We start from the raw sequence: 12,335 nt of genomic DNA on the forward strand, positions 1-12,335 counted from the left end.
AGAAGTTGTTTAGTCTGTCTGGGAACAAGACATCCTGGTCCACGACGGGGCTGGTTTTCTTTTTGTAATCCGTGATTGACTGTAGACATACCACATACCTCTTGTGTCTGAGCCGTTGAATTGAGATTCTACTTTGTCTCTATACTGACGCTTAGCTTGTTTGATTGCCTTGCGGAGGGAATAGCTACACTGTTTGTATTCGGTCATGTTTCCGTTCACCGTGCCCTGATTATAAGCAGTTGTTTGCTCTTTCAGTTTCGTGCGAATGCTGCCATCAATCCACGGTTTCTGGTTGGGGAATGTTTTAATAAACGCTATGGGTACAACATCACCGATGCACTTGCTAATAAACTCGCTCACCGACTCAGCGTATAGCAGTAGCTCACTCCAGTCTTTCAACTCGCAAAGACCATTGAAGTGGGAAGTCGTCCAACAACCAAACCACTTATGATGGATCATGTTTCGTTATATCTTAGAATGGAAGAAGCAATCCTAGTATAAACTCAAGTGACCTTGTTATGCCTTGCCTGCAGAAGTCCAGCTGTTTCAGTGTGTCTCTGTATCTGTGTATGGTTGTGGTTGTGGCTGCCTGTCAGAGAGAGGTCTGGTGCTCCTCCTCCTCCTCCTCCTCTTCCTGTGACCTTAAGTAACCATTTTGGAGTAATGTGAGCCCTGTACAAGACATAATGGATTAAAGGAAGGGATAAAAAGAGGGGGAAGGAGAGAGTTGAAGAAATATGAGAAGGGAATCAACTCTACAGTGGGAGGGAGAGAGGGAATGCATACTATACTGTAGGTTCATTGTATGCATTCCCTCTCCATTGCTCTGCTTTTTCACTTTGCAGACAGATTCATAACTGAAATCAAATTTTAGGATGTTTTACTAGATTGTTGCACTTGGTTAACACTCACAGTAGCTTATTCACTGAGCTGGGAAACAACAACAACACCACAGTAGCTTATTCACTGAGCTGGACACATCCACACCACAGTAGCTTATTCATTGAGGTGTAAACACCACAGTAGCTCGACCATGAATAACACAACAAACCTTTTTTTGTTGCAATACTGTGTGTTGTGTGTGCTTAGTAACCTGTGCATAGTAACCTGTGTAGTAACTTGTCTTGTCTCCCTGCAGGGTGGATAACTTTGGGCTTGGTCTGCTCCTACAGACCAAACAGATCAAGAGGATGATCTCCTCCTATGTGGGAGAGAACGTTGAGTTTGAGAGGCAGTACCTGTCTGGGGAGCTGGAGGTGGAGCTAACCCCACAGGTAACACGCAAGCCAACGCACACTTCATTCCTTTGATAGTTTTCCCATTCTACTTATTGGGAGTGAGATGCATTAGTGGTGGAGGTTTTGAATGTCCAGGTTCAGTGATTCTGAGTAATGATGCCATTGATGACCTCTGTCCTCCAGGGTACCCTAGCAGAGAGGATCAGAGCAGGGGGTGCAGGTGTTCCTGCTTTCTTCACGGCTACAGGCTACGGTACCCTCATCCAGGAGGGCGGCTCCCCCATCAAATACAACAAAGACGGAACTATCGCCATCGCCAGCGAACAGAGAGAGGTCAGACCCCAGCCTCTTCCACCATGTTGTTTCTAGCACCACATTTGTATTTATTAGGCATCCCCAGTTAGTTCCTGTGACGTGTAGTGTTGAGTCATTCGGATACATAGACATGCTGGCTTTACTCAAAGCCAGTGCCATGTTGTCAGTGAAGATTTTTGGGGCCTAGACAGCTACCCTGGGGAATTCCTGATTCTACCTGGATTATGTTGGAGTGTTGCGTCCATTAAAGAAAGTGATCTGTGTTCTGCTAGACAGGTAACTATTTTTCCACAATATAGCAGCGGGTGTAAATCCATAACACATACATTTTTTTCGTCTAACCAAACAGCCCACAATTATTTTAATCATCAATTTCTCTCAGCCAATCATCAGTCATTTGTGTACCTGCTGTGCTTGTTGAATGTCCTTCTGTATAAGCATGCTGAAAGTCTGTTGTCAATTTGTTTACTGTAAAATAGCATTGTATCTGGTCAAACACACTTTTAAAAATAAATTTACAAAGGGTTGGTAACAGGCTGATTGGTCGGCAATTTGAGCCAGTAAAGGGGGCCTTACTATCCTTGGTAGGGAAATAACTTTTATTTCCCTCCAGGCCCAAGGGCACACACTTTCTAGTAGGATTAAATTGAATATATGGCAAATAGAAGTGGTAGTATCATCTGCTATTATCCTCAGTAATTTTCCATCTAAGTTGTCAGACCCCAGGGGCTTGTCAGTTGTTAATAGACAACAATGTTTTCTCCTCTTCCACACTTACTTTACGGAATTCAAAATTACAATGCTTGTCTTTCATAATTTGGTCAGATATTCTTGGATGGGTTTTGTCATGCCCGCATTTGCGAATTTTACCAATGAAAAAAATCATTAAAGTAGTTGGCAATATCAGTGGGTTTTGTGATGAATAAGCCATCTGATTCAATGAATGATGGAGCGGAGTTTGCCTTTTTGCCCAAAATTTCCTTTAAGGTGCTGCAAAGGTTTTTACTATCATTCTTTATGTAATTTATCTTTGTTTCATAGTGTAGTTTCTTTTTATTTGGTTTAGTCACATAATTTCTTCATTTGCAGTACGTTTGCAAATATGGCTACTATTGTGATCACTACATCCGATGGATTTGTATACTGCTTTCAAACAAATTTCTGCAGCATTAGGAAAGATGTGATCAATAAATGTTGATGACTTCATTCCTGTGCTGTTTGTAACTACCCTGGTAGGTTGGTGGATAACCTGAACCAGGTTGCATGCACTAGTCACAGTTTGAAGCTTTTTCTTGAGTGGGCAGCCTGATGAAAGCCAGTCAATATTTAAATCACAAAGAAAATATACCTCTTTATTGAGATCACATACATTATCAATCATTTCACACATGTTATCCAAATACTGACAGTTTGCACTTGGTGGTCTATAGCAGCTTCTCACAAGAATGGGCTTTAGGTGAGGCAGATGAACCTGTAGCCATATTACTTCAACAGTATTTAACATTAGATCCTCTCAAAGCTTGTGCTGGTGCTGAATGTAAACAGCCACACCTCCACCGTTGGCTTTTCTGTAGGTCTTATAACCATGTATTGCTAACACTGTATCATCAAAGGTATTATCTAAGTGAGTTTCAGAGTTTGTCAGAATATGAATGTCATCTAGCAAATTATTGATTTAATGAACCTTGTTTCTTAAGCTACATATGTTAACGTGGGATTTTTGATTCTTGACATTCACCACCGTGTGACACAAAGACACGCCTCCATCTCTGACCGCTATTATTAACACATACTGAAATGGCACACCGTTAGCTTTACAACCACACACGACGTGCTGTCATATCCAGCTGTCTTCTGGTCCTGTCTCTTGAATGGCTTGCTATGTCATTGTTCGGCAGGTGCGGGAGTTTAATGGCAGGCATTACATCATGGAGAAGGCCATCACTGGAGACTTTGCTCTGGTCAAGGCCTGGAAGGCTGACAAGGCCGGGAACATCGTCTTCAGGTAGCTACCATTACATTCACCTGTGTCTGTAAATCTGAAAATGACCTGATATCAGGGCAGCTTACTCCATCCTACTCCTTGAATCCCTGCAAAAAGCATAGGGTGCCATTTATTATGACCTCAGGAGCTCATGTACCCCTTAGAAAATCTGCTATCGCTAAGACTGTAATGCTGCTGAAGAGACAGGGTGCATCATTACGGCTATTAGCCATGATAATAGTGTTGTGGGAATAAACATTTAACACACATTTACCCAAGTCACTGTGATTTAGATCACTGCTTTCGCCAGGTCAGGTTGAACCCTTTCTAATCACTTTGTGATGTTACCACAATAAGCAGCAGTCGGGCCTGCAGGTCGCTTGGCTCTGTGCCAGATTGATTGATGGTAGGAGATACAAGCCTTTAAGCTCAGTGACTGAATTAAGATATTGACAATAGACAGTCAATAGAGTTTGAACATTCTCCAGAAAACAAAAAAACAAATCAAAATTAGGTCTGACTGAAATTGCCTTTTTTCTTAATTCGCTTGTCTGTCAGGATGTGAGAAGAACATTCACTCTGTCCACATATGAAAACGGACCCATATTGTTGTTTGTTTTGTTTACAACCTTGCATTCAAACCTGTGAATAATTACACTCCTGTACACTGAAAATGTCCTAGTAAATGCAATTCAATTTGTCACCACAGGGGTGCAGTATTTGCTTTCCAACTAACAATCCCCTTTGACTTCACAGGCAAAGACTGGCAGTGTTGAAACAATGGTTGCTTATTTGAAAAAGAGAACATGGCATGATTGCTCTATGTTAATGCTGTCACTGTTGTATTGCTCCCTTGTAGCCTGTTGCTTATAAGTATGCATTTCACTGTAAGGTTTACACCTGTTATATTCGCAGCATGTGACAAATGCAATTTTATTTGAGATGAATGATTGTGTTAGATTCTAATTATCAGAAAAATAACTTGACGGACACTAAGAGAGCTCAAACCAAGTTTATTCATCCAGAGGGTCGAACAGCTGAACCGACCAAAACACATTTTCCAATCGTGGTGGTATTTGTACCCCAATTTGGGGTGGAATCTCCTCCTTCTCTCCATACACTACATCTCTGTTGCTAGGCAGGAAATTAAGTGACGCAGGCAATTAACCTTTCCTTCTCCTTTAACGTGACCAACCTGACCTCAACCCCCTTCATCAATAATCCACGTCTCTCTCCCCTTATCAATGCCTGCCACGTGATCGTTTTCCCTACACTCAGTACATTCCAAGCCATATACCTTCCTCCTACCCTCTAAACCATTGCACCCAATATTTCAGTAGGATACCTGATAATTAACCCTATTTCCCATTTTAGAAGTCAGAACCCAGAATCCATCAATTGTGAGCGAGTGTTGGGACGAAACCTGATTTTTGACTTCTACTGATACCAGGTTTAGTATCATGATACCAAAACGATACTCGGTACCGAAATGATACCACAGCAACAAAAAAATGCGTATTAGCTAAAGTCACAGAATAACTATTGAGCTTTATTTTTTTTTAACATGTTGTTAACTGGTAGAACAAATAAAATATATTCTATATTCAATTTACTGTAAAAATAAAACACCATATCAAATAGCAGAAGAATACCTAAAATGTTCCTTATGCAAAACCATGTCAGAGACTGAGCAGACAAAACTGTTTTAAAATGTAATTTGATACATATTGTGGTTAATTTGCTCATCTATGGTCCTAATATTGGGTCAAATGGCATTCATTAGACCTATGATTCATTACAGCTAAATCATTTTAATTAAATAAATGAATAGTTTAGTTCCAAAATGACATACAAACACGTTGAAGTGCCTTTCTGAATTGTCTACACTGAGTGTACAAAACATTAGGAACACCCTCCTTATATTGAGCTGCACCCCCACTTTTTCCCCTCAGAACAGCCTCAATTCGACAGGGCAAGGACTCTACAAGGTGTCAAAAGCATTCCACAGTAATGCAAAAGCATTCTATGTTTCCCACAGTTGTGTCAAGTTGTCTGGATGTCCTTTGGGTGGTGGACCATTCTTTATACACACAGAACTGTTGTGTGTAAAATCCAGCAGCGTTGCACCTACTACCGTACCCCGTTCAAAGGCACTTACAATTTTTATCTTGCCCATTCACCCTCTAAATGGCGCACATACACAATCCAGCTCTCAAATGTCTCAAGGCTTAAACATCCTTATTTAACCTGTCTTCTCACCTTTGTCTACACTGATTGAAGTGGATTTAACAAGTGACAACAATAAGGGATCATATCTTTCACCTGGTAAGTCTGTCATGGAAAGAGCACATTAGGTGTTCCTAATGTTTTGTACACTCAGTGTATGTTCGTCATTGTTACAATTTTTTCATTTTTCAAATTTAGTAGAATAATGACAATGTTACAATGCAAATGTCATAAAATGGCTTCTTCATGTTATTTTGGAACTAAGCCTCCCTTGCACTGCACTATTTTGGAACACATTTTGCTAAATTGGTTTTGTTGGGCTGGTCCTCGTCTGCTCTGTAATCAAAGTATTCCCATTGTTGGCTTCTACAGCCAGTTTTATCAACAAGTTGCTGGCGTGGAGGTAGGAAGTTTCTGCTTGCTTCTCAAAAGGGGCCTGCTGTGTCAGCTGCAAGCGCTAGTAATTTTGCTAGTTTATTACTGCCCCCTTGAGGAGATTCAGACAAATTACTAGACAGACTCCATCCTCTAAATCCTTATATGACGTGACACATTTGACAGAAGTACCGAATGTATCAAAAATGATCGTGCTGAAAGGTTTTTCATGTTCGAGTATTGATAAAGTACAGAGGTTTTGTATACCGTACCGTGCAGCACTATTGTGAGCTAAGGTCGTCTCTCTGTCTCTCTGTGTGTGTGTCTAGGAAAACAGCTAGGAACTTCAACCAGCCCATGTGCAAGGCAGCCAAAGTCACCATCGTAGAGGTATGTGCCATGTCCCTGCACTCCAGCCCCCTTTCCTCTCCCCTGTCTATGGTACTGCTCTGTGTCTTAACAGCACAGAGGGAGAGCTATTGTTGTTGCTGTTAATAGTAATACCATTTCCACTAATACTACTGCTACTATTATTATTGTTGATGTCTTATTGCTGTTAGTCCCACTACTGTTGTTATACGTGTATTTTGACAATGTAAGTTATTTAACTGGCCATGCCAATAAAGTCTGCTGAATTGAATAGAGAAACAAAGAGAGAAAGATTTGTGGTAGACAATGAGAAACCAGTAATATGACTACTGCCTCATTTGGATGGCCTGATGGAAAGTCTAGATGATACAAGTTGGCTCAGTCTGCCGGTATTATATCCACTTTTGGGGGTCACAATGTTATGTGGTCCAGTCCAGTGATTACCACATGGTGGCTCTCAGCCAGTCCTGCTGGGGTTGTGGCTTAAGACTGGGTTGTCCTTAGAAACATTGCTGGTCACGACAATTATTTTAAAAACCATAATTTTTGTAAAAGGAAAAAAAGTAATGAAAGTATTTTGTAAATGTTTTAGTTGAACCTTTATTTAACTAGGCAAGTCCGTTACAGCCTGGAATTGAACCAGGGACTGTAGTGATGCCTCTTGCACTGAGATGCAATGCCTTCGACTACTGCGCCACTTCAAGAGACCTTAATGGAGGGGGGCACTGTGCAAAAGCGTTTGGGTACTGTTTCTGTTGTCTGGCCTCTCTCTCCATCAGTGTGATGCAGACTGGGTTGGGGCTTTGTGTGGTGACATTACTGCTCTCTGGGTCGTTTATGGCAGCTTGCCCTGAGCACATTGATCATCCTCCAGCCCCAGACTGGCTATAAACTGGCTGTCACCCCCATCACCAAACTTATGATGGCTGACATGAATCGCCAGAGACTCAGCATTTTAGCCTTTTGAGATATAACTCCCCCCCATGCTCTGCTCTGTAGAGATGTAAACCACCAGCCCCCTCCACCTGTCTCTGTGGAGATCTAAACCACTACCCCCGACCCTCATCTCTGTGGAGATATAAACCACCAGCCCCCCACCCTCTGCTTTGTGGAGATATAAACCACCAGCCCCCCACCCTCTGCTCTGTGGAGATATAAACCACTACCCCCCACCCTCATCTCTGTGGAGATATAAACCACCAGCCCCCCACCCTCTGCTTTGTGGAGATATAAACCACTACCCCCGACCCTCATCTCTGTGGAGATATAAACCACCAGCCCCCCACCCTCTGCTTTGTGGAGATATAAACCACTACCCCCACCCTCTGCTCTGTGGAGATATAAACCACCAACCCCCACCCTCTGCCCTGTGGAGGTATAAACCACCAGCCCCCACCCTCTGCTCTGTGGAGATATAAACCACCAACCCCCACCCTCTGCCCTGTGGAGATATATACCACTACCCCACCCCTCCAGCCCCCCCCTCCCCCCGTTGTCTGTGTGGAGATATAAACCCTCTTCGTTGTGAGAAGGAATGGAAAGTCTGACTCAGCAGCTGGGTGCTCAGGCTCTGGGATGGATTCATGTGCTGGGAGAGAGAAGCACTTTCCTATATTCCATTAGACACTTTCAATGTACAGTACTTCTCTTTTCAATTAATCCAAGGCACCTGTTGAGATTTATCACGCTATGTAGTGCAGAGGAGACCTAGCTGGAGAGCTGTCTGTTTTCAATGCAAGAAGCATATTTTATAAGTTAAGGCAGTAAAAGGGGTATCAGCAGGGTCGAAGATGTGAGTCCAGTGTGACTCTGGAACAACAGTCTTTTACAAGGACATTTACATTGGCTTATTCCGCCAGGTACTCAAAGCGCTTTAGGTTACATTATATTGGGGGAAAACTCCATTTATTCTCGACAAATGTGTAGCACCCACTTGGCTTATAGGTATGTTGAAGTTGTTGATGCTGTGTGTGTACGTGCGTGCGAGAGCAAGTGTGTGTTGTGAGTTCTCTTGAGGTCCGTGAATAATAAACCAGTTGAGTTGAGCGGGAGGAGAGGAGAGATCCAGGCTGCTGGGGATGTAATTGTTTGTGTGTAATCATAAACTGTCGGCTTCAACCTTTAGGATTCTCAACCATCTGTCTCGAGTGTCTGAATAAAATTTTAATGAATTAATGAATTACATTGTATTTTCGTGTCAAATCGCCAGTTGTCAACCCATCCCTTATGGGATTAATTTAAACAAACAAACATTACATTAATTCACTGTGATACTTCTTCTTCTGGTGTTCTCTGCAGTGCGCATTACTATCAATACATAATAGTGCAAACAACAATTATATCCCTAGAGCAGTACAATATATATACATGCATGCATGCATGGATGGATGGAGCCGCAGGGTAGCCTAGTGGTTAGAGCATTGGACTAGTAACCGGAAGGTTGCGAGTTCAAACCCCCGATCTGACAAGGTACAAATCTGTCGTTCTGCCCCTGAACAGGCAGTTAACCCACTGTTCCTACGCCGTCATTGAAAATAAGAATTTGTTCTTAACTGACTTGCCTGGTTAAATAAAGGTAAAATAAAAAATACATCCAGTATCAGTCAAAGGTTTGGCCACACATTACTTATTCAAGGGTTTTTCTTTATTTTTACTATTTTCTACATTGTAGAATAATAGTGAAGATGTCAAAACTATGAAATAACACATATGGAATCATGTAGTAATCAAAAAAGTGTTAAACAAATCAAAATATATTTTATATTCGAGATTCTTCAAAGTAGCCACCCTTTGCCTTGATGACAGCTTTGCACACGCTTGGCGTTCTCTCAACCAGTTTCACCTGGAATGCTTTTCCAACAGTCTTGAAGGAGTTCCCACATATGCAGAGCACTTGTAGGCTGCTTTTCCTTCTCTCTGCGGTCCAACTCAAACAGCTACTCTCGACCCTGGTGTTTGACCCCCATGGTGCGGCAGGTATTTAGCTGCTGCAGTGAGCTTTTTATGATTTCTCACTCACTCACTCACTCACTCACTCACTCACTCACTCACTCACTCACTCACTCACTCACTCACTCACTCACTCACTCACTCACTCACTCACTCACTCACTCACTCACTCACTCACTCACTCACTCAAAGTGCTGAACAAATAGTCCAACAACTTGATGGATGAAGTGGTTTATTTGGACTGCAAACTGATAGTAAAGTGTGGTCTGTGCAATCATTTTTCATAGTCTAATGAGTCAAGCTTGATGGCAACTGTTGTTCAGGGGGCTTGGTCATCATGCTTGGTTGTAAAACATTATTGCACATGACATATTTGATGGAGTACAGACCAAGTGGTCTAAATTCATAACAAATCAACCACCTAAATGGTATTGATGTCATGTTTTTTACTAACTAGTGTAATTTGACACAGAACAACAGTGGGAAGGAAATTGAAACAAGGGAAGGAAATTGAAGAGAGGGAAGGAAATTGAAAAGGGGGAAGGAAATTGAAAAGAGGGAAGGAAATTGAAAAGAGGGAAGGAAATTGAAAAGAGGGAAGGAAATTGAAAAGAGGGAAGGAAATTGAAAAGAGGGAAGGAAATTGAAAAGAGGGAAGGAAATTGAAAAGAGGGAAGGAAATTGAAAAGAGGGAAGGAAATTGAAAAGAGGGAAGGAAATTGAAACGAGGGAAGGAAATTGGGGAAAGAAATTAAGACAAGGTCAGTAAAAAGAATGACATTGTTTTTAAAAGGGAGGGATATATTTTAGGTAGCCTAAATAAAGGATACTTTAGGTACCCTATTTTCAATTGGTGTCACGTCTACTTAACACACTTCCCAAACATCCTTTGAAATCAGATTATGAACAGATGCTGAAAAGAGCAGAGTTGGAAAAATTGCATTCCAACTTCTTAATTAATCGCCTTAGAACATCAATCATGTCATTTTTCTTGATGCCCAGGTAGGCTACACAAAATAACCTTTCACTTTCAGCAGGAGGCTAATCTTTGAAACTTTTTGTTGTTGCCTCCTTTTAATTTCCTTTCAAACAGCTGTCTGCATAACACAAATGCTTTTACCCCCCTATTGTCTAAATTGCAGTGAAGCCAACAGCAGACATAACCAACAGCATTCTAAGATGTGATGGGAGTAGCTCTTCTAATCTTAAATGTCTTCCTCACACAAACCCATAGTTATCAAACAGTTACTCTGCTGAGAGAATCACCAGCAGAGTTCTTGAACACTCTAGAATACTCTTGCACACATAGCCATAGAATAAGTGGAAGTGATAATCCCATTCATAGCGACTCCTGCATCTGGGTGCACCCTATGAGTATTTGTAATTCGAATATGTCTATGGGATTTCGATTCTCTTGTCTCTTTAGAAGGCAACACAACCATGCTCTGTCATAATGTTTGCATTAACAGTCACACTGTCACTTTTTTGGGTCAGCAAGAGCTGAGAATCCTTAGATGCACAATTTAATTATTTTATTTTTATTTCACTTTTATTTAAATAGGCCATACAGGCAAAAATAATTACAATTTAGCCTTAACACGTTCGCCCTGTGTTCATTTTGTGACCTGAAAACAGACATGTCCTCATTTACCTCTTTTCATGGCAACTTCTTTTCATGGCACCAATGCACATGAACATTATCTATGAAATGTATGCAATATATCCCTGTATTGATATAATCATTAAGCCACTTTTATCTCTGATAGTGAGAAAATTACGATCTCACTGAAGATAAGTGAATCTTTGATGGCAGAGCAAGTTCAGAATTTCAATCTGTGATGTTGTAGGTGTTAATCCTGACGGGGATGATGTGGGTGTTAATCCTGACGGGGATGATGTGGGTGTTGATCCTGGCGGTGATGATGTGGGTGTTGATCCTGGCGGTGATGATGTGGGTGTTGATCCTGGCGGTGATGATGTGGGTGTTGATCCTGGCGGTGATGATGTGGGTGTTGATCCTGGCGGTGATGGTGTGGGTGTTGATCCTGGCGGTGATGATGTGGGTGTGGATCCTGGCGGTGATGATGTGGGTGTTGATCCCGGAGGTGATCCCGGAGGTGATGTTGTGGCTGTTGATCCCGGAGGTGATGTTGTGGCTGTGATCCCGGAGGTGATGTTGTGGCTGGTGATCCCGGAGGTGATGTTGTGGCTGGTGATCCCGGAGGTGATGTTGTGGGTGGTGATCCCGGAGGTGATGTTGTGGGTGGTGATCCCGGAGGTGATGTTGTGGGTGGTGATCCCGGAGGTGATGTTGTGGGTGGTGATCCCGGAGGTGATGTTGTGGGTGGTGATCCCGGAGGTGATGTTGTGGGTTGTGATCCCGGAGGTGATGTTGTGGGTTGTGATCCCGGAGGTGATGTTGTGGGTGGTGATCCCGGAGGTGATGTTGTGGGTGGTGATCCCGGAGGTGATGATGTGGGTATTTATCATGGCACTGATGTTGTGGGTATTGATCTGTCGGTTTTCTGCTGCATGGGGCCCGAGTTTAGCAGTGAGAGGGAATAGGTTAGGTAATGGTGTATGCATTCTGTCCAGTCTGACTCATACCCAGAGGGATTGACAGCAGACAGACAGGTGGGCCTAAGTGGAGGACCCTCTCTACATTCACCCGTGTACCTCCAGTCTCAAGGTCTAAGGAGTCTGTGTGTCTCTCTGAGTCTCTCTGTCTGCGTGCACGCAGAGATTTGTCTGGTTTTAAATTAAGTACCTCTATGGAGTGTATAGCTTAACTGGACAAATAGTTTGAAGGTCATACTGAAGACATTGACATCTGTGGAGAGAATGTTGAGTTATTTATTGATAATACCTAAATCTGTTCT

At 42.3% G+C, this 12,335-nt stretch overlaps 1 protein-coding gene across 1 annotated transcript in view; it reads left to right on the forward strand.

Moving 5' to 3' along the window:
- Positions 1-12,335, forward strand: part of LOC124036565 (succinyl-CoA:3-ketoacid coenzyme A transferase 1, mitochondrial-like) — a 126,181-nt gene that overhangs the window by 13,128 nt on the left and 100,718 nt on the right. Inside the window, exons 4-7 of the mRNA XM_046351286.1 lie at positions 1,139-1,274; positions 1,422-1,571; positions 3,452-3,558; positions 6,468-6,528. Of these exons, the coding sequence (XP_046207242.1) occupies positions 1,139-1,274; positions 1,422-1,571; positions 3,452-3,558; positions 6,468-6,528 (454 nt within the window). The remainder of the gene's footprint in view (positions 1-1,138; positions 1,275-1,421; positions 1,572-3,451; positions 3,559-6,467; positions 6,529-12,335) is intronic.

The sequence above is a fragment of the Oncorhynchus gorbuscha genome, linkage group LG05, assembly GCF_021184085.1.
Source record: "Oncorhynchus gorbuscha isolate QuinsamMale2020 ecotype Even-year linkage group LG05, OgorEven_v1.0, whole genome shotgun sequence".
Taxonomy (NCBI): Eukaryota; Metazoa; Chordata; class Actinopteri; order Salmoniformes; family Salmonidae; genus Oncorhynchus; species Oncorhynchus gorbuscha.